This window comes from Colletotrichum orchidophilum, assembly GCF_001831195.1.
Source record: "Colletotrichum orchidophilum strain IMI 309357 chromosome Unknown Scaffold_52.1, whole genome shotgun sequence".
Lineage (NCBI taxonomy): Eukaryota > Fungi > Ascomycota > Sordariomycetes > Glomerellales > Glomerellaceae > Colletotrichum > Colletotrichum orchidophilum.
In genome coordinates, this window is record NW_019173008.1 from 252,911 (window position 1) to 273,985 (window position 21,075).

The 21,075-nt window shown below is 54.2% G+C and overlaps 6 protein-coding genes across 6 annotated transcripts; 3 read left to right on the plus strand and 3 right to left on the minus strand.

The window, feature by feature from the left end:
* Positions 1-4,964: 4,964 nt before the first annotated feature.
* CORC01_06823 (uncharacterized protein) lies at positions 4,965-5,231 on the minus strand (the record flags this gene model as incomplete). The annotated part of the gene is made up of 1 exon (XM_022618462.1): positions 4,965-5,231. The coding sequence occupies one exon, from the start codon at positions 5,229-5,231 to the stop codon at positions 4,965-4,967; it is 267 nt and encodes an 88-aa protein (XP_022475112.1).
* Positions 5,232-7,251: 2,020 nt separating this feature from the next.
* CORC01_06824 (multicopper oxidase) lies at positions 7,252-9,215 on the plus strand (the record flags this gene model as incomplete). Its single annotated transcript, XM_022618463.1, has 5 exons — positions 7,252-7,576; positions 7,643-7,844; positions 7,905-8,608; positions 8,686-8,987; positions 9,057-9,215. The coding sequence occupies 5 exons, from the start codon at positions 7,252-7,254 to the stop codon at positions 9,213-9,215; spliced, it is 1,692 nt and encodes a 563-aa protein (XP_022475113.1).
* A 1,963-nt stretch (positions 9,216-11,178) lies between these two features.
* On the plus strand, positions 11,179-12,964 carry CORC01_06825 (pantothenate transporter liz1; the record flags this gene model as incomplete). Its single annotated transcript, XM_022618464.1, has 4 exons — positions 11,179-11,414; positions 11,510-11,702; positions 11,782-12,279; positions 12,341-12,964. The coding sequence occupies 4 exons, from the start codon at positions 11,179-11,181 to the stop codon at positions 12,962-12,964; spliced, it is 1,551 nt and encodes a 516-aa protein (XP_022475114.1).
* A 2,882-nt stretch (positions 12,965-15,846) lies between these two features.
* Positions 15,847-17,927, plus strand: CORC01_06826 (gamma-glutamyltranspeptidase; the record flags this gene model as incomplete). The annotated part of the gene is made up of 4 exons (XM_022618465.1): positions 15,847-16,011; positions 16,075-16,093; positions 16,185-16,534; positions 16,629-17,927. The coding sequence occupies 4 exons, from the start codon at positions 15,847-15,849 to the stop codon at positions 17,925-17,927; spliced, it is 1,833 nt and encodes a 610-aa protein (XP_022475115.1).
* A 729-nt stretch (positions 17,928-18,656) lies between these two features.
* On the minus strand, positions 18,657-19,295 carry CORC01_06827 (glutaredoxin; the record flags this gene model as incomplete). Its single annotated transcript, XM_022618466.1, has 3 exons — positions 18,657-18,823; positions 18,891-19,167; positions 19,269-19,295. The coding sequence occupies 3 exons, from the start codon at positions 19,293-19,295 to the stop codon at positions 18,657-18,659; spliced, it is 471 nt and encodes a 156-aa protein (XP_022475116.1).
* An 836-nt stretch (positions 19,296-20,131) lies between these two features.
* On the minus strand, positions 20,132-20,938 carry CORC01_06828 (flavoprotein; the record flags this gene model as incomplete). The annotated part of the gene is made up of 3 exons (XM_022618467.1): positions 20,132-20,392; positions 20,455-20,534; positions 20,605-20,938. The coding sequence occupies 3 exons, from the start codon at positions 20,936-20,938 to the stop codon at positions 20,132-20,134; spliced, it is 675 nt and encodes a 224-aa protein (XP_022475117.1).
* Between the last annotated feature and the right edge of the window lie 137 nt (positions 20,939-21,075).

Sequence of the window (21,075 nt, forward strand, 5' to 3'; positions counted from 1 at the left end):
GGTAGGTATTTCTTTCGTTGTTGGACACCAACCGCATGGATACAATTCTCAGGGGGGTGGAGAGGGCCGGGGTCCGGATTGTGGGTTTCCGCCCCGCGTTCCTAACGTCTTAGTAGAATGTACCTACCTAGATCGCGTAACCTATCTCTTAAACCCCAGGTGGAAATGAGGAAAAGATCTATATTCGAACGAATTTGCAAGCAGAAGTTTCCCTCCCATGCGTCCCTTGCGGATTGTCTTCCTACCCGTCCCATACTTTCTTTTGTTCTGTCCTCTTTGGCCTCTTCCGCGCTGCTCCGCGAAATCTCAACAAAGTCCGGATTCGGCGGGGGCGCGCCTTCCGGGTCAAGGGGTCTTCCCCGCCCGTCCCCCGCGTTCCCGAACGGCCCGCTAGCGCCCACAAGGAGAAAGCATGGCCAGTGCGCTTTTTAATTTTCTTTTCTTCTTTTTCTTTTTTACCCTTTCCCAGTATCCGACAACCTTTTCCTTGGAAATAGTCAGATGATATTCAAGACAAAGGAAGAACACGAAACCAAATATGATGAAGGCATTGAGTCAATTTGAAGAAAGTCGTTGGCAAAGTGCTTGTTTTAACCAAACCCCCCTGTCTGTGATTCGAGCGGTAATGCCCATTTTCCCGGGAAGGGCGGAGCGCGAATGGTCCCGGAATGTGGGTTCCCAACGACGTCCGTTCTGTCGTTGACCCCCCGCCGCGTTATCTCTACTGTCTCCCCTTTTTCATCTTCTACTATTTCTTTCTCTCTGCCTCTCTACCTCTCCGCCTCTGTCCTTTGGCGTAGAGACGCGAAGGAAGCGCCTGCCACGCTCCGTCTGTTCCTGTTTGACGCTCCTGTGAGCTAGGTTGAGAGAGTCGCGTTCTCGGGTGGAAACAAAATGCAATTGAATCTTGGAAAGAAGAGGATAGTGTGCCATGAAGGCCTTAGTGCCTTGATAGAAGGAGATGCGTTTGGCGGTCCGGAATATAAGTTCCGTAAATCCCAGGCAATGAATGCTCCCCCAATCAGAAAGACGCTTCAACAAGCTTTGATGGAGTGACCACTGATGGAACCTTTATTTACGGATGATTCGGTTGTTATCCAATCCGTTGGGTCCATCTCAGCTCACGTAAACTACCTTACGTACGTGTCCTCCCCCGGTGGACTCCCGACCCCTCGGTTGCTGCCGCCAGGACCGAGAAGAAAAATGATTGCGTCTCTCCAAGGGTTCAAAGACAGGGCTCTTTCTATACCCACATGAAGAGTGGCTGAAGTCCTAAATCAGCTGTGAAGCGAGCATGGGGTATGGTTTTCTGTGAGTTTTCTCCGGTTATCCTGGCCTGTCTGGGTAGAGGAAAGAGTCATGCGGGAAACTTAATCAGCGGGCACTTACACGACGGACCCCGGTTGACATCGGAGAAACAACCCCGATTCGGGTGGTCCCGTTGCCCATCTGCTTTAGATTCCCCTGCCCTCGAGTTCTCGCATTTTGTATTAGGTATCCCGCGAGCATTTACGCGAGGGCAGGGCAGGGCGGGCAGGCCGTCCGGCCGAGACGTCAGCGGATTCCCTTTTCCGAGGAGCTGGAAGATCAACCAAGATTCTGCCCACGCAAGGTTCATCCGATCAGGTACCATCGAAATCCTTGTTCGACATATTCCCATTGGACCACTTGAGACGTATCTCCCAGCGTGTCATCATGTAAAGCAATCTATGTATGCTTCTCTCTCTCCCTTGTCTTGTAGATTGAGTGTTTCCATTCAAGTATTCCCGCAGGCACTGCCGTCAAAAACCGAAGTGTGGATGTAGAGAAGAGAGGCTTCCATATCAGGAACCGAATTGACGTGGCGCCCTCGTCTTGGATTGTCTCTAGGCTGTCCCATCTCTTCTTAGCGCCGTTTGCTGAGCCCGCAGGCGGCTGAAGCGGGAATATGTAATCCCTTCTTGGCTATCGAATGCTTTTATTTGACCGTTGTTGGGAATGCGAGCTGCCTGCCGCATGTCATATTCATGCCTGGACTTAGTAGGGGGTAATGAACGGTGTGGCGTACGGGTATCTACTCGGCCCGCTAAGCCTTAAATGAAGGGCCGCGCCTTTCGGTGCGGTCGAATCTTGTTCGAACGGTCAGGCGTCTCCGCAAGGGGAACGAGTGCGAGGGTAGGGGGAGGGGTGGTCAGACAGTGCCGCCTCTTCAGCCTTTGGTGACCGGCCATTGCGATGTCGAATTGGGGACTCTCAAGATGCATCCTATTCGCTGCCAAGAGCTCTGCGGGCGGTCCCGCCACCCCGTGAGGCCGAGGGCTTGTGTAAGTCTATTGTATTCGGCCTGGACCGGATCATCATCAGACCCCTTCCTTCAGCTCCCCCACCCTCAAACCCATATCGAGCTTTGCCCTGGACGTGAACGCGTGTACACAACGGAGAGCCAGCCTTGTTTAAGGTAGAGCAGTCGCAGCATGTTGCCGGCGTGAACTGCCATGAGCTGTCAGTTTCCGGTGTGACTTCCTGCGTCTCTTGGCAGCATAAGGGTTGTCCGCATGGCGAGAACGGCGGATGGGAGAGGCGGGTCCACTCAGAGATTCCGCCTATCCAGTCTCAAAGAGCCTGGGGATAGCGGGGCAAGACTGAAGTATCGTCTAGACGAAGAGATGGGGTCAATGGCAAATTGGAGCTGCTGGTCGATACTTGAGATGTTTTTTGGTGCTGTAGGAGGACTTTCGAATAATTGGCACTAGCCGCCCGAACCTCGAGCCAAATTTTTTGGAGCAAGGGTTTTGTCTACTTCGGCATTGTCAGAGAACCATCCGCGAGCGTCTTCGTGATATCCAATGTAACTTATTTATGCGTCTTCGTACCGCATTTCTTGTCATCAATTTTGATACTAGGCGAAAGGGACGAATAGAGAACCATCAACTTGTGTGCTGCCGCGGACAACTTGTCATTGGCGAACCCCGGTGGTCAATGCTCAGTCCGCTTTCCTATTGGAAAGCTGAAAAGTGGTCGATTTTCCATTCTTCTACTTGACGCATGCGGCTCGTGCGGATGTCCCCGTAAAGTTTAAAAAGGATAAAAAGACTATAGCGCATAGAGGAAGCGGGGTGCACTCACGCCAAGAGTATGGTATACGGGGCGGAGTGTCTCGGTGAACCCTCTTGCCCGAGGCCGAGAGTCGGCAAAATCGGTGGCATGACCGCCGGAACACACGGACCAAGCTCTTGACGACCGAAAAGCCACCATGATGGCATGCGGAAGTTGCCTTGCGGAACCGTTCTGTGATGGCAAGCGCTTCACGTTTGAATACCTTATTGTGATGGAGAAACTCAAGAGGTTGCTTAAATGGTCAGCTGCAGGTAGACGACTTGTGCGCGTGTCAGGAATCCGATGCATGGCATCCATCCAAGGGAACCCGCGGTAAAAGCTGATGACCACATTGGGAATTGCGTCTAGACCATCTTTGTCTAGTTCGATCACGGAGGCAGTGCTTGATGTCCCGTGCAGGTAGTCGTCGGCCAGTAGCATCATACCAGTGGATCAAGGGTGCAGGTTCGGCATAGGTCTTGAAAAGATGGCAAGCCGGAGCCTAAGGATTAAGCATATACTTGCTTTTTGGACCTCGCAGCTCCTCCGGGAGATTCGGGAGCAACCAGTAAGGTGCACACATACTAAAGAACGACGGGTGGTGACCCGGAGAGCTGAACTCTCGAAAAAGATTATCTCGAAGGGGGGTATAGAGGGGTAGAGGCGAAATTTGATGCGAGCGACTTCGGCAGCACCGTGATAGGGAGGTTGGAGATGCCAAGACTTTCTTGTCTATTCCAGCCATAGGAGACCACCAAAAACGGGGAGTCGGCGATGGCGGAGAAAATTCCGGAAGTCGGTAGTATCTCTCCAGGGATCACGTTATTTGGTGAAGCTATGTTCTGTTCTGGTCCTAGATAAATGGCCGGTTTCGAGGTAGATAGTAGAGTGTCGTTCCGTCGAATAGGTGAACCGGCGATGTTGTCGTAGCATTGTGAAATCCGCGTGCTGCTTCCCGTGAGTGTTGCCACGACGAGGTTTGGCCTGGGAGAAAGTTGCAGCCGTCGGTCGTTGTCGTCGTCGACGTCGTCGAAATGGCGGCTCAGGTAGCTCCTGGCCCCGGTGGGCTAAGACCGTCCGGTAGTAGTGCCATGCAATGCGGGAACCGGCATATGTTTAGCGCTGTGCACTATCCGCTAACGTATCCATGCGGGGGCCACGTTGGTGGGTTCTAAAAGAGGTACGAAGTTGTAGCCAGAGATGAGGCTTGCGCGGCCATGCAGGGGCGAGAAGGGGGTGGGGACAGACCCAGTATAAGGGGGTTCGGCTATTGAGGCACTGGTTTGTCTTCATGCTCTTCTTACTTGCATATTGAAACCTGTCAACCTACACTACACGAGGCTAGCATCTCACTCCGTCAGGTGACTGTCTCGTCTGTCTGAGTCTCTCTACCTATCTCCATATCTTCATATCTTCATATCTCCACCACTCACTCATGGCCGGCCGCCCCTCTCCTGTCTTGTGTCTACGATATACCTACACCCTAGTCTTCCTGCGTGACCATTGACATCATTTCCCTTGAACTCATCCCCGCAGGGAGCCAGGAATTGCGTACGCAATCGCAGTCCGATGGTGCTTCCCGCGAATAGCGCTTACGCCCGCTACGGAGACTTGACGGGAGCTTCTTCTAATCAAGCATACTTTGCTCGCTTGAAAGATGATAACGAGATTTCATTCAGAGTCTATTTACGATCAGGAGAATAGTTGTGCTGATCCGTCACACCAGAAGCGCTCACTCTCGGTTCTCTGCTGCCTTTTTGCCTTGAAAGCTGCTTATAGGACCTGAGGTAGTCTGCAACAGCCCCTCCCGCACCGTCGATAATCGAGATCCTGCGGCTGAACCTAAATTCGGAACAGATTTTGCTTTTTTGTTCCATGTCCGTATTCCGTCACCATCGCTTGGGCCTCTCCTTCTCTGTCCCGAATCTTCGCGATGTGCTTTTGATCAGCCAACGTCCGCCACTGCGAATGATATTCAACCCCACGATAGGGGCTTTCAACGTAGTGCCACGATAGGGGCTGCCACTGAGCACACGTGGAACTGGGAGAATATGCGGCGTTACCGTTACAATGAGTCCGAGAACTCCGGAAAAGCGTGTCTCAAAGACAGCTTTGCGCGGGGGAGCTGACGCGCTGCAGCTAGGACCTGCAAACATCAAACAATCTCCACCGCTGCTGGAGGCTTGATGTTGCCTTTTTCGAGTCAGAGGCTCAAGAAGACTTACAAAAGACATCGGCCACCTTTTTTTTCCCCTTTCGCGTGTCTCTCTCTCTTCCTTCTCCGTGTCCCAGCGAGGCTGCAACCTCGTTGTATGTGCCAGTCAGTCTTGGCTCTTGGCTCTTGGGACTAGCAAGGTTGGCTAAACTCTTCTCCCTACCACCGGGCACTCTGCCCTCCACCCCACACAATAACTCTCCTTTTGCCTTTTTGACACGCCCATGCCATGTCGAATGGTTTCCGTTTTTTGACGCCGTTGCATTGGAAGACGTTGACTTCGGCCACAATGGGGCCCCGGCGGCTTCAAGGATGGGATACCCTTGCCAAAACGCGTCTGTTCGTCCAGCCATACGTAGCGGGGCAACGCCACAGATTCAGACGTTAATTAGATGAATAGCTGTTTGCGACTTTCAGCTATATCCCATCATCTCTTACTACCGGCCCAATTAGACACTTCTCACCGTCCATGTTTCCACCTGACCTAGTTACGCTAACCGCCAACGGCTCTCCCGTGTAATGCTTGGCATTTCGTTCTGTCTCATTGGGCAGCCAAGGTGGGAATATCCCCCTCCTCGTTCAGACACGATGAGGCTCATACACTCTAGGGTTCTTAGTGATGAGGGTCCTTTTTAGTCAAACTGTGATCCGAAATAGGCATGGTCCATCTCAAGGACATCTCTCCAGCCCTGATCGCCGTCGAGCACCCACGGACGGAGATGGGAGACGTCAATGCCATTCCATGTTTCGTTCGCTTCGTTCGGATGGCTACCATTGCAGAAGAAACGACGGCGAGCACGAGGTTCGGTCTGGTCTGGTGGCACTCTGTTGTATCCGTACCCGCTGGCTTAATGCAGCCACACAAGCACGGATTCGATAATCCTACCTGTCTGCTGGACCTAGACGTCAGCCCACGTTCGAGCTTTGACGTGGAAAAGAAACTGATTGACCGGGGAAAGGGTCGTAGGCGACTTCTCTGCGAATCGCCTAAAATGTAGACAGACTTGACGATCAACGATGAATCTCCATCCTGTCCCACGCTCACCGGTGTCCTACTTGTTTAGCCGCCTGAACTTCAGAAGAGGGCATCATGCGCCAAGAGGTATGGAGACATTTGCTCTGCCTCCTTCGGTAAGGCCGCAATCCCAACGGTCATGTTCACCTGAATGGCGCCTATATGCAGGCTTTTATGATCCATGTACGACATCCATATCAACTGGACTCAGGGGAGGGGGGGAGAGTTAGTCGAAGGTCAGTCAGAGTGGCCCACCTGAATAAGGGAGTCAACACGCGACGATGATTCTCGGCAGCTGAAAGCGAGGAAGTGAGCACGGCGTGGGTCCTTGGACTTGACAGGAGACCCTCCTTTCTCCCAACGCTGATTTTCCACGTGAATTCTATCCTCGTATAGGCACAGTGTTCAATAGTTGCTGGCCAAGCCTGGACTTCGTCCACCGGAGTCGTTGTCACGGCCGAGCGGCCGATTAACTGACGACACTCTCTTCCTCTTCACATCTCACCAACCTCCCTGGTCGATGAGCGATGTGCCTCCCATGTGGGACGCCATCTCTTCGAGTCAAGGATGGTCGGCATGTGGCACCGAACTGGGCCCTCAGAGCGCAGCATCGAAGGGAACGCTGGAAGTTGGGATTGCGAATTTACGTTCGGGGGTATCTTGTTCTAGCCAAGACGACATCAAGCTGGCGAGAGACCCTCTATTCGGCGGCGAAGCTGTTCGCGATGGCTCCGAAGCTCGTGTTCAATTTCTATAAGATGAGGCAAACTGCCCGTCTCTGGAGGAAATTTGTCTCTTGCACCATCACTCGCTTCCTCAAGAACGGTCTTCCTTCCATCATCTCATCTGCCTCCATTCGTTTTCGAGGCATTTTCTCACATCACTTGTTCATATTAACTTACAATCATTTCCTACACCTTGTTCTGTAACTACATTGTTTCCCGCCATGTACAAATCCTCACTTTTAGGATGCTTCGCGCTCCTGTTCCCTGCCTTGATCTCTGGCGCCCCTTCATTTGCTGGCCTGGGCACGGTCGAGAAGCGTCAAGACTGCGTCTTTGACTCGGCTCTCAACCCCTCCTGCTGGGATGGCACCCACGATCTCTCAACCAACTGGTACGAGGAGGCTCCCCACACCGGAGTAGTCCGCGAGTACTGGTTCGATGTCACCAACTCCACCATGGCTCCTGACGGCGTCGAACGCATGGTGCTGTCCATCAATGGAACTGTCCCTGGACCTACCATCATTGCTGATTGGGGTGACACCGTTGGTATGTTTTTTTTTGACATCAAGAAGCTGCTGAAAACCTCCAAGGTCGCTAACATACCTCTCTCAGTGGTCCACGTCAAGAACTCACTCCAGAACAACGGCACCAGCATTCATTTCCACGGTATCCGCCAGAACTACACTAACGAGGCCGACGGTGTTGCCTCCATCACCCAGTGCCCCAATGCTCCCGGCGACTCCATCACTTACACCTTCCACGCTTCCCAGTACGGCACGTCCTGGTACCATAGTCACTTTGCTCTCCAAGCCTGGTAAGACCAATTCCCAAATCTCATAAGCCTCGACACAAAATCTAACATGCCCGGCCACAGGAACGGTGTCTTTGGCGGAATGATCGTCCATGGTCCCGCCTCAGCCCCCTATGATGAAGACCTCGGCACAATCGTCCTGAGCGACTGGTTTCACCGCACCACCGACGAGCTCTATAACGAGGCCGCCACCGCCGGCGCGCCCGGCGCGCAGACAGGCCTGATCAACGGTACAGGAATGTACAACGGCGGCGGCTCCCGCTTCAACACAGCCTTCGAGGCCGGCAAGTCCTACCGCATGCGCCTCGTCAACGCCGCCATCGACACCCACTGGAAGTTTATGATTGACAACCACACCCTCGAGATCATCGCGGCCGACTTTGTCCCTATCAACCCCTACAACGCTACCGCCGTCTCTATTGGCATTGGCCAGCGCTATGACGTCATCGTCCGCGCGGACCAGGCTTCCAGCGACTACTGGCTCCGCGCCATCCCCCAGCTCACCTGTAGCGCAAACGAGAACACGCTCGACATCAAGGGCATCGTCCGCTACGACTCGTCTTCTACCGCCGACCCCACGAGCGAGGCGCACACCTACGAGGACGACTGTCTCGACGAGAGCATGTCCACCCTCGTGCCCGTTGTCGCTCTCGAGGCCGGCCAGCAGACCTACGACGACACCCTCACCATCGGTCTCCAGACCATCAGCAGCCAGTTTAAATGGACTCTGAACAACAATACCTTCCTCTCCGACTGGGACTACCCTAGTAAGCCTTTTTTTCCCATTTTACACATCTGCAACAGAGTTTCTTGCGTAACAACACGGCACTAACATCAAAAACAGCCGTCGAACAGGTACTGGAGGGCAACGACACCTACTCCGTCCAGCAGAACATTGTCCACCTCGACCAGGCCAACGTCTGGGTCCACTTCATCATCCAGAACCCCATCGGCCTCGCCCACCCCATCCACCTCCACGGCCACGACTTCTGGGTCCTCGCCCAGGGCACGGGCACCTACGACTCCTCCATCGCGCTGCAGACCGTCAACGCGCCCCGCCGCGACGTCGCCATGCTCCCCGGCTCCGGCTACCTCGTCATGGGCTTCTACACTGACAACCCGGGCGTCTGGCTGATGCACTGCCACGTTAGTTTACCACCACACCCTCCCCTTTTGTACACAAAATCATTCATACTGACCCTCCCCCCTTTACAGATTGGCTGGCACACTTCCCTCGGCTTCGCGCTCCAGCTCATCGAGCGTCCCAACGAGATCGCAGCCATCACCAATGCCGACACCCTCAACAACACCTGCGCCAACTGGAGAACCTATGCTGAGGCAGAATCCGTTCACCAGGAGGACTCTGGTGTCTAAGTCCTGGTTTCTTCCCGAGACCACTCATTGCACAAACACATTGCCACCCACGGCCTTCAACACCTTTACATGTATTAGCGGCAGATAACGCCATGAAATGTCTCCTATGTCAGATCTCTTCGCTCTTTTGGTATTTTTATTACCTGGGAGCACGCTATGCAGTCATTTTGTACATCCGTTTTCTAATTTTGTATATATCATCATAAAATAAAGGTTGCAGCCCCACGAATGCTCCAATTGCAGATCAAACAGTATGTGACATTTTTCCTTCATTCTAGTGGGATAAAACTATTGAATTACAGTTTTTTTGGTTTGAAGAATTGTTGGGCCGGCGCTCTAGATTCCCTCGGCGATGTTACCGCCAGTCGTCCGGAGCCGCGGAGCCGCAAGTCTGGGCCGAAAGCTTGGTCCTTCCATCTTGAGAAAGTGCCGAGCCGGCGAGTGGGGGGCAATGTCCTTGGTGATTTGTGGGGACATTTGTTTCCGTTCGGTGCCGCGCCGGCCAGGTGCCGGCTTCAGTAGAACACCCATGTGCACCTGCGGCCGGTCCAATCATGAAATGGCCACCTTGAAAGCCTTGTCCTCATTTTTTTTAAACCCTCACCCATCTAATTTTGCCAAGGTGCCGATTCCATGGGAAATTGGTTCAGTTGATGTTTTTAAGAAGGCGACTTGGCGTGAACGAATCATGACAGAATGACAGAGCAAGCTTCCCTATTCTTGAACGGCGCGGCATAGCAAGTTGTCAGCATGACCTAAACAATAGGTGCCGTCATCGCTCCGAACTCGAGGTTCCCCCTTTTCAACGCAATCGTTCGACATCCGGCAATTTGTTTCCGTAAGTGCGGAGTACTCCGCTCAACCCAGGCCATGTGTCTCAACCCCCCTCCCCCAGTTCCCCCGCATCATCGCCTCCGACCCCGGATTTTGGGTGGTCATTGATTGGATACGTGACGCTTTTCCGTCTGTGGGAGGGGGAGAGACGAACGAGCCGTTTTTCAAGCTTAAAAGGGGCTATTGTCTTTTCTGTTTCTAGACATTTATTCCGAACGCGAGAACGATAAGGTCTTGGGTCTAGCAAGCGTGTGGAATGATGTAAAAAGGCAATGAGTGATCGTTGCCGAGTAGTTGGGCAAGGCTTCGGTAGCATCTTTGCAGATTTTCTTGCCTCCCCCCCCCCCCCCCCCCCCCCCCCCCCCCCCCTTTTTTCTCTCCCCCCTTCTTTTATTTTACTAAATTTTATTCCCCTAAATAACTATTTTTTCTTCCCCCCTCTCCCCCAGAGCTGTGTCTGCATAAACTACACTCTACCCGCCCCCCCCCCCCCCCCCCCCCCCAGTTTACCGGTCTTTTTAAGTGCACCAATTATTTAGTTTTAAACTATTTTACTGTCCAGAATGAATTGCTTTGCTACAGCTTCATACGCAAGAGGTCGGTATCATCAATCAGCTGTCATCGACTACCGCGCTGGTCTTGTTTTGGGGATGCGGGGGGGAGGGTCTTGATTAAAGGGGAGCTAGGAGTGCTAATGGAAGGATCTTCATCACTCAAGTCAGGAAGCAGCATTGCCGCTCCTAAATTGTGAATGGCTGGGAATATGTAACCCCAAGGAGGGGTGGACGGTGATTATCCCGACTTGGGGAAAAGCTGGGACGAAACCACCCATGCGAGCACTCTCTCCTAATTCCGATGCGGGAAGCCATGTGCCACAGCTTGGGGGGACGCGGAGTTAAAAAGAAGCTGGTCCGCTTCCATGATTGTATCTGCATCACTCAACTACTTGCTGGGAAACGAAGTTGATATCAGACGTACCCAGCGCCACCAAGTCGACGTTACCATATAGCCGATAGCACTTGATCCGTGCAGGCGATTGCCCAGTTCCCACAAGGGCTTATAACCCGACTCGGCTTCCATAGACATTTTTTTCGGCACAGCACAGCAATCACGGGCGGGTGTAGACAACATGGCAGACGGGAAGCAGTCCGAGGTGGACCACACCTCGCTACATCGTGAGCACCGCGCTGGCGACCTGGAAGATCCGCCAAAGCTCTCGGTCGAGGCCGATGCCGAGCGGCGCGGTCTGCAACCGCCGCCCATCGTAGCCGCCATGTCGTACGAGTACCGCCTCGAACTCGAGAAGAAGCTGAAGCGCAAGGTGGACATCCGTCTGCTGCCCATGATTGTCGTGATGTATATTCTGTGAGTTGCACTGAGGGGGTTTTATCCTCCTTATCGCAAATGATGCGCTTCGCGAGTTCTTATCGAGATAGACTGCTGACCTATGGGTTGAAAAGGAACTATATTGACAGAAATAACATCGCTGCGGCGCGTCTGGCGGGCTTGGAAAGAGATCTCAATCTCGACCCCAACTCGAATCAGTTCCAGACGGCTGTGAGCATCTTGTTCGTCGGGTACCTTCTCATGCAGGTGCCCTCGAACCTTTTCCTCAACAAGATTGGAAAGCCTGCGCTATACCTACCAACATGCGTAAGTGTGAACATCCATTCAATTCACCTCAACCAACATTCAAAGATCCGTCATAATCGCTGACCATGCGGGCTTCTAGATGATCATCTGGGGCGTCATATCCGCCTCCACAGCAGCATGCCGCAACTACGCCGGCCTCCTCGTGATCCGCTTCGTCCTAGGCTTCGTCGAGGCGGCCTACTTCCCCGGCTGCCTCTACTACCTCTCCTGCTGGTACACGCGCGAGGAGCTCGGCCTGCGCACGACGATCCTGTACACCGGCTCCCTCATCTCGGGCGCCTTCTCCGGGCTCATCTCGGCGGGCATCACGGGCAACATGGACGGCGCGCGGGGGCTCGGCGCTTGGCAGTGGCTTTTCCTCATCGAGGGCGTCGTGACCGTCGCCATCGCCTTCGCGGCCTTCTTCGTCCTGCCCAACTTTCCTAGGACGACGGCGTGGCTGACTGAGGAGGAGACTGCGCTCGCGGTATGGCGACTCGAGGAGGACATTGGCGAGGACGACTGGAAGAACAGCGGGGAGCAGACGTTTTGGCACGGGTTCAAGACGGCGCTGGAGGATGTCAAGACGTGGATTCTGGTAAAGGATACTTCTCCCCCTCATTACACCACTCACCATGCACTGACATACTTTATCCAAGTTGGTCCTCATCTTCTGCATCGTCGCCTCGGCATCCATCACAAACTTCTTCCCCACCGTCGTCCAGACCCTGGGCTACAACTCGGTCATCTCCCTCCTCCTGACCTGCCCGCCCTACGTCCTCTGCGTCATCACGACCTGCATCAACGCCTGGCACGCCGACCGCACGGGCGAGCGCTACTTCCACATCGTCGTGCCCCTCTGCGTCGCCATGGCGGCCTTCATCCTCGGCGCCGCCACCCACGCGACCGCCCCGCGCTACGTCGCCATGATGCTCCTCGTCCCGGGCGTCTACACCGGCTACACCACGGCGCTGGCCTGGATCAGCAACACTCTGCCGCGCCCTCCCGCCAAGAGGGCCGCCGCGCTGGCCTTTATCAACGCCGTCAGCAACTGCAGTAGTATTTACGCCAGTTACCTGTACCCCAAGAAGGACAGCCCCCAATACACGGCGGCGTTTATACACAATTGCGTCGCCTGCTTTGTGGCAGTCTGCGCGGCGACGGTGTTGAGGTTCGTTTTGGTCGGGTTGAATCGCAAGTTGGAGAGGGGAGAGCACGTCGAGGGGGCTATCAATGCTGCGCCGGGAGAGGCGGCGGCGCATGGTTTCCGGTTCAAGATATGAGCAGTCGGGTTTCAGTTTGTCGACATGGTTCGTGTTTATGGTTCAAAAAACCGAGTTTTAAATCATGGAAGTCAGTCTCTCCAATAGATCAAATTCCTGCCTCCTCTGAGAAGACACCTCAGAACTAGTTACCTGATTTAACATGGCGCAGCAACTGCAACTGTCAATAGCCCGGCTAGAAGATTGGAAGTCCCAATCTCGTAAGCCTTTGCTACCAGGATCATTCCGGCCGACTTTGACAAAACAATCTAGATGTAACTTTTCGCTGGAGGAAGAGATGGCTTTAGGCATGTCTTCCACCGCGGCTCCGACATCGTTCATCGTCAAGATGAGGCCAACACATTCGACACCAGCGAAGATGCCCGGAGGCGAGCGGCTTTGCTGCCTCCGACAGTCAAGTCGACGGCCTCCCACGGCTTTATGTCCTTAACCCGAGGCTCAGATCCATGGTCTCTAGAATCGTGTTGCCTGCTGAGGACGTGTGTACCATAGAGTCGCTGGCGGCCAAGCCTATTCAGACTGCCCCAATGATCTTCGTAACTAAGGAGCAAATTGGGACATTGGGGCTAGAGACGCAAGCTGCACCGACTCATAATTGGAAGACACAATCTCAAGTCAAGGTGCATCCAGTCAATGAAGCTTGCAAGATATTGGAAAAAAGTGGAATAAGACCAGCCGGCCCTTTGGCACTATTATCTTGAGGGTTCAAACTGCGAGTGCTAGTCGGACGACAATGAGCTGACAATGAGCTGAGAGCGCTCAGAGAACGATTCCTAAAGGTATGTGGGTAGCAGTCTATGTATCCGTGTGTAACTCCAAAGGATCTTTCTGTTTCAGGCTTCCTGGAGTTGCGTCGAAGGGCATCGCCGGTGTCCCTTATCACTTAAGCTGTTGAACCAATCGCAGATCGGACACCTACGCAGGCCGCGACTGTGCGACAACATTAATCGAACGAGCGGTGTCAATCAAAAATGACTACAATGATATATATTTACTAAAGTGCAGTTTCAGAATCTGCAAGTATGCTGGAGATACGTCGTCAAAGAATATCGAGGCTTGGCGGTGCGCGAGAGCCTGAAAAGCAATGCTTGATCTCGATGGCCTCACACGCTTATATTGCAAGGTCAGTTGAGGACAGAAGCATGTGATTGCCCAATCATCTTGACAACCAAGCGACATCTGCAGCCCAGAGTGAAGAAGGCCGGATCGGATGCGACAAGCGCAGCTCGAAAAAACTACAAATGCTGAAACACTTTCATGGCATATACATTCTACCAATGGGTAGTCACAGAAACGCTGTCCTTTTCTTCTTTCGCCCTTCTTTTGAGAGGGGAAGAGGTCTTAATTGAGTTGGATGCAGAAGAGCCGGCTGATGCGGATTCAAGCTCTCATCCCTGCGCTCATCCCGGATTGCTTACTTCTAACTCCGTTCTAGAAGGACGGGTCATCTTTCTCAAATCTTGACTAAGGGGTTCAAGTTTTCTAGGCACGGAGTCTAAAATCCGGCTTGGCCACGCTCACAATCGTGAATTCGGATCAGACCCACGTTTCGGGGTGTCAGTTCGCAGTTATAGACTTCACAGCCGACGGGATGAGCCGCCTGTTTGGCTCACTTTGGTGTGTGACGGAAGAGGCAATGCTGGATTGGGTCATGAGAACTGGACGCGAGAGCATAACTAGGAAGACGAACCGAGAACATGGGACGACGAATCCAAGTCGGTTGCTGGGACAGGATGGGAACGTCCAAAAATAATTACAATTCCAATTTCCCATTCTAGACTTTCCCAAGGCTGCTCTACTACAACTGCCGCCACCTTTTTCACCGTATCCTTTTCGACCGTGCTACAATGCCACACTGGTGCCGTTGAAACAATCCCCGAGTTTCGGACCTTTTGTCCGGCAGCGGCCGCGGGTACGGCGTTACAGTGAGAACAACAGTGCTGAAGATTGTCGTTTCGGGGTCTTTTTTCTTTCAGGCCGCAAACTCCAAAGGGCCCCCTTCCCTGCAAAGGCCTACCTTAACATTGTCCTACCACGCGGGACAGTTCCTCGTGTGTACCCAACTTGTCCCAATAAATCCAATTATGGCTTGCCTTATATACCCCTCTGTCTCTCAACTGCCATTCCATCTAGGCCAAGGTGACGGAGGACGTGCAACATGTCACTTGAACAAACAGACTTTCTTCTAAAAATCTAATCATCCCTCAAGGCTCCTACGCGCCCGTTGACGACATCCAAATTCGCTCTCACTCGCACACACTTGAACTAACTAACGCACTACTCATCTGGCAGACTGTCACTGAGGCGCTCGCGTCTCCCTGTCTCTCTCGGCATCTACCCCGGGGCTTCTCATGCGAAGAACAAACTCCACTAGCGCCAGTCCCCCAATCCACATCCTGCTACGTGCCACCGTCACTTATCGACCTACCTCTCTCGGTAACCACCCCAACGCGAGGCACCTAGGCATTACGTACAGGATCATCATATATTCATCCGTAACCTGGGCCTATCCTATTATTGACTGCTCCCCGACTGCCGGCATATTATCCCCCGTCGACTAAACCACCACTCAACGTGTTCCCTCTTCGTCGGCTAGATTTCCCGAAAACCTGGACCCGGGCCTGGGGGTGGGCGGCTATCTGTCTGTTCTACACATCCCACTCTCCGAGTTCGCTGCACCTCACGCCCTTTTGAATGACGCAATCTACATTTTCAGAGGATCTCGTGCAATCATTCGCTTCTTTAAAGATTGAGATAGAATCGCATTTATCTCATCAGTTTGGCTACGCTCCAAAGGACCTTTCCCCCGCCATCTCATCATCACCTCTCTACTTTATCGGTTATCGCGCTCGGTAACCCCGCACCCGCGCGCGCGACTCACCATGCCCCTCACCAGCAGGTCCCTCCACTCGGCGCAAGCAAGCGAGTTTGTAAAGTTCGCCAGCCGACGGAGTGTCGTCCACAGCACAAAGGGAATCGTATCTTGTACGCAGCCATTGGCCGCAAAATGTGGCATTGAGATCCTTCATGCCGGCGGCAATGCCGCAGTACGTCCACCTCATTCTCCTGAGCCAATATGTCTGTGATGAAGACTAACAGCAAGTGATCAGGACGCCGCCGTCGCAGTTGGTTAGTCGTCTATGAACCCAATGTTTCCTCGAAATGAGTGATCATCATGTGAAATGGATTCGGATTGCTAATGACCGTACCCTGTTTCCAGCGGCCGGACTGAACATGACAGAGCCATGCTCCACGGGCATCGGCGGCGACATGTTCATCCTCTTCTACGACGCCGCCACCAAAAAGGTATCAGCCATGAACGGCTCCGGTCGCTCGGCCCAAAAGTCCACTCTGGAGACCATCCGCAAGGACCTCGGCATCAAGGAGGGCGCGTCGGGCAAGATTCCCATGAAAAGCGTCCACGCCGTGACCGTCCCCGGTGCCGCCTCGGGCTGGGTCGACACCATCGAGCGCTTCGGCAGCGGCAACGTCTCCCTTGAGCGGGTGCTTTCCCCTGCCATCGAGCTCGGAGAGACAGGATTCCCCGTCTCGGAGCTGACGAGCCACTACGTACGTTCTCAACTTTTTTTTTCTTCTTTTCATTGCCTTATGTCTTCCTCTGTCGGTTTGTTGAGATGAGATTGGCTGAAACCCTTCAATGTAGTGGAACACGGCAGAGCACCTGATCAGAGAGGCCTCTCCCAACTTCGCAGAGATGCTGAAGAAGGACCCCAAAGCGGCAGACGGCGTGCGAGCGCCCAACCCCGGCGAGATCATGAAGAACCCCACCCTGGCCCAAACCTTCCGTACCCTCGCAAAGGAGGGCAAGAAGGGCTTCTACACGGGGCGCATCGCCGAGGAGCTCGTCAAGGTCGTCAAGGATCTCGGTGGCCACCTGGAGCTTGAGGATTTAGCTCATCACCTCGAGCTGGGAAGCGAACCTGTCGACCCAATCTCACTCAAATTCAAGCCGGCCCTCAAGAAGGGGGCCAATGACGACGGCGGCGACGGCGCCGTCGAAGTCTGGGAGCACCCGCCCAACGGCCAGGGGATCGTCGCCCTCATGGCCCTCGGCATCATCCAAGAACTCCAAGACTCGGGCGTCGTCCCCGCCTGGTCCGCAGAGGACCACAACACGGCGCCCTACCTCCACGCCATCATCGAGGCCCTCCGCCTCGGCTTCACCGACGCGAGCTGGTACGTCACGGACCCCAACGTCGTCTCCGTGCCCTCGGCCGGCCTCATCTCGCGCGAGTATTCGGCCGCCCGCGCCAAGCTGTTCGACCCCAACCAAGCCATGCAGAAGCTCCACGTCGGGGAACCCCCCAAGCACGTCTCCCCGGCCCTCCAGAGCAGCGACACCGTCTACTTCTCCGTCTCGGACGCGCACGGCAATGCCGCGTCCTTTATCAACAGCAACTACGGCGGCTTCGGCACCTGCATCATCCCAAAGGGCTGCGGCTTCACGCTGCAGAACCGCGGCGCCAACTTTAGCCTCGACGCGGACCATCCCAACAGGCTGGAGCCGCGGAAGCGCCCTTACCACACAATCATCCCCGGTATGGTAACGAACGCGGCCGACGGGTCTCTGCACAGCGCTTTTGGCGTCATGGGCGGGTTCATGCAACCCCAGGGCCACGTGCAGGTCCTCCTTGGCCAGCTAGTCGCAGGCCTCACGCCGCAGCAGACGCTCGACGCGCCGCGCGTGTGCATCGTCGCGGGCCTGCCCGAGAGGGACGCCGACTTTGACTGGACGGTCAGCGTGGAGGAGGGCATGCCGGAGGAGACGGTGGAGGGTCTGCGGAAGCTCGGACACAAGGTCGAGGTCATCACCGGCTCCGAGAGGGGAACGTTTGGCCGCGGGCAGATCATCAGACACACCATCGATCCGGTCGAGGGAACGGGCGTTTGGTCTGCGGGAAGTGACCCGCGTGGTGACGGTGCGGCGTTCCCGGCGCTGTGAGGTGCTGGGAGTTTCCCAAGGTATGTCATAGGTTGAATATTTTTTGGCCGTGGCGTGGGAACCTGGAGGGGAAATGGGCGTGAAGGCAACCATGGATCAAGGGAAGGCACGATCGCCGCCACATCCAACCCAAAGCCACCAGCACCTTCCTGCCCAAACTTGCTCAAAGGTATATGCCCCTAAAAAAAAGAGAGATCTCCCATCACAAGTTCAGCGATAATGCAGACCTTCCTCACCAGTTGGTCTAGTTGGTAAAAGCTGGTTAGCCGCATATAGGGAATCACAAATACTACCATACCACCGAGGTTCGAGTCCCCCTATCACCTTGTGTACGACAGGCTCGGGTAGCGCGGGGTCCTTCGGGATTGTGCGTCGAACAGAATTATTTTGTCTTTTTAATTTTTGGTCGAGTAAAAGAAATTGTATTCATGGGTGAAACGAGGCTCTACTATCGGAGTTTGCTGCTTGGCTGTGGTGGTTTTCGGTCCGTGATGGCTTCATTTGATTGCATGTGGGGGCGTTCTTCGCAGAACTCCTATGGTCATCTGTTCAATGTGATTTTCGGCTTTGCAAAAAGGGTAAAGGATTAAAATTTTTTTGGGTCTTTGCCAATAAATACCACTCTATTTCCTCCGACCACGACCCACGCATGGCTTGCCTTTCCTTTGGTATGATACAGTTGTACAGTCCCAACGCTTTCTAGCATTGGACATCTAGCTTCCCCTTCTCTTACTCCTTCTTCTCGCCCTCGACCTCGGCAAGGACCTTCTTCTCCTCGAGAAGCTTGGCCAGCTCGCCGTTCTGGTGCATGGAGACGAGGATGTCGCAGCCGCCGACAAACTCCTTGTCGACGTAGAGTTGGGGGATCGTGGGCCAGTCAGAAAACTCCTTGATGCCTGTCACATAAAAGTCAGCTCTTCGTTCCATTAACAAGTCCAGTATGTGTATATGTGTGTCGCATACCTTGACGCAGCTCGGGGTCGGCCAGGACGTTGAAGGCGGCAAACTTGGAGGGGTCGACGCCCTGGAGGCCGAGGATCTGGATCGAGGCGCGAGAGAAGCCGCACTGGGGGGTCTCGGGGGTTCCCTTCATGAAGAGCACGACGGGCGCGGAGCCAACGGCGTTCTCAATCGCCTGCTTCGTCTCGTCGGAGATGAGGCGGTGCTGGGTGAGGAAGGGGAGAGGGGCCCGGAAGGCGATCGGGCGCGCGGCCGGCCGGACGGCTTGCCTTGCGAAGTTCTGCGAGAGTACAGGGTCGTTTAGCGATTGCGATGTTGAGTTTGGCAGTCTCGCCCGCATGGGACCCTTGAGACTTTGGGTTGGACGGTTTTCGAACTTACTGAGCGGAGGAACGTCCTTGAGAACATTTTGGGCTGTGGGGTGGTGTGTGGGAGGAGTGGTCAACAGGGGAGCAGTTGATGAGAAATGCGAAAATGTCATGGGATCGCGGAATGGGTGATGTAATCCAGCGTGTGGTCCTCGGTGAAGGAGCTTGGGCATTGGCTCACCGAGATCACCGAAGTCGCACCCCATGTGGGCTGTACCGAGCGCCAATCAATGCACGGCAAATGTCATCTCTCAGCTCAAACTCATCTTATCGATTTCATGCCCTGTCATCTCATTTTCACATGGAGTATGCCACCCATCTCTTTTTCTTACCTAGGCCCCGTCGCCTCCCAACGTCACGCAACCTGGACCCTCAGGGAACGGGACCCAAGGCAGGCAGCTTAGAAGCACCAATAACACGATTCTACAGTATACACATTCGTGGCACACGCAAAGTTCCCGCTCACAGAATGGACATTATTGACTCGGCGCCTGCCAAAAGCATCTAAGAACAGATTCAGAGTCTGCTGAGGGCATTGCTACCGTAGAAGACGGCGTCAAATCGAATTTCCTCATGTAGAGCCACCGGTCAATCGGAACTCACACTCAGTGGCGGTGAAAATACTGTAGCTGCGGGGCGTTCTGAACCAACCTGTTCGTAATCATGGGCATCGTCCATCCCCGCTGTAAGCTGCTCTCACACATGGTGCCCTGACTTCTCTTTCTATTCTATTTCATATTTTATTGAACAAGTGAGCCAAGAAGGCAACTGGCAATGTGTGTAGAGTCAGCCATACTTCAGACGCGAATCTACCAGGGGCCAACCTGATCCAACTGCCCTCTGGCAATGGCGATATGCACACAAAAGTGACACAGTTTACAGCCCAAGCCTCGTTTCCGTCACCTTAACTATATCCTCCCACGACATCATCGCACCACTCCCAGTATCCCCGCACGCGAGTGTCTTCTCGATCGGTCTTAACACCTCAAACCACGACCACTCCTCTTCCAGCACCTTGACTTGCTTCGCCGTGATGGGATGCGCATACATGGCCGAGTTCATCGCGGTAGCTACGAGGATCTTCTTCTTCCGGCCATCGATGAGTCCGTCTGCATCCCATGCCCGGATGACGCTCGTCTGCGGAAGCATTTAGCACGAGGGGGAAGAGCGCATGATGAAAATCATGATGGAAAGCTCACCAAGAGGTTATCCGAGAAGCCGTTGACTACTTTGGCCAATGTATTTGCCGAAAGCGGAGCGACGAGCATCAAATCGGCCCCTAGTAAACAAGAAGTACAAGTTAATGAGAAAAGAAGCAAGTTAAACTCCCGGCCAGACCCTTGGCTTACATCGTCGCAACTCAATGTGCAGAATCGACGCACCGCGCCGCCAGGGCTGCACCCACTCATCCGCATCCAAGTGTATACCTTCCACGTTAGGAAGCGCTCTTATTGCGGCAAGCGAGGGCTGTTCTGCGGTCGAACCGTTCAGGAACTCCGTTGCCGAGGCCGTAAGGATGACTCTGATGGCGAGGTTCTTGTGATGGCCGAGGGCCTTGATGATGTTGGGAATTTTGATGGTGGCGACCGAGCCGCTGGCGCACAACAGGAGATGGGTCTTCCCGTCGGAGCGGGACGCCGCGACTGCTGCGGCCGGGTCATCGGAGGCGCCGACTTGAGACATCTGGATGATGCTACATGCTGGTTTAGCTCGTGAGTCATATTTCGGAATGCTGAGGTCGAGTATTTTCCCCCGACAATCAATGGCAACTCTTCGTTGGGAGCAGAAGTCTACTATGCCATGCCACCCGCGACTAAGAT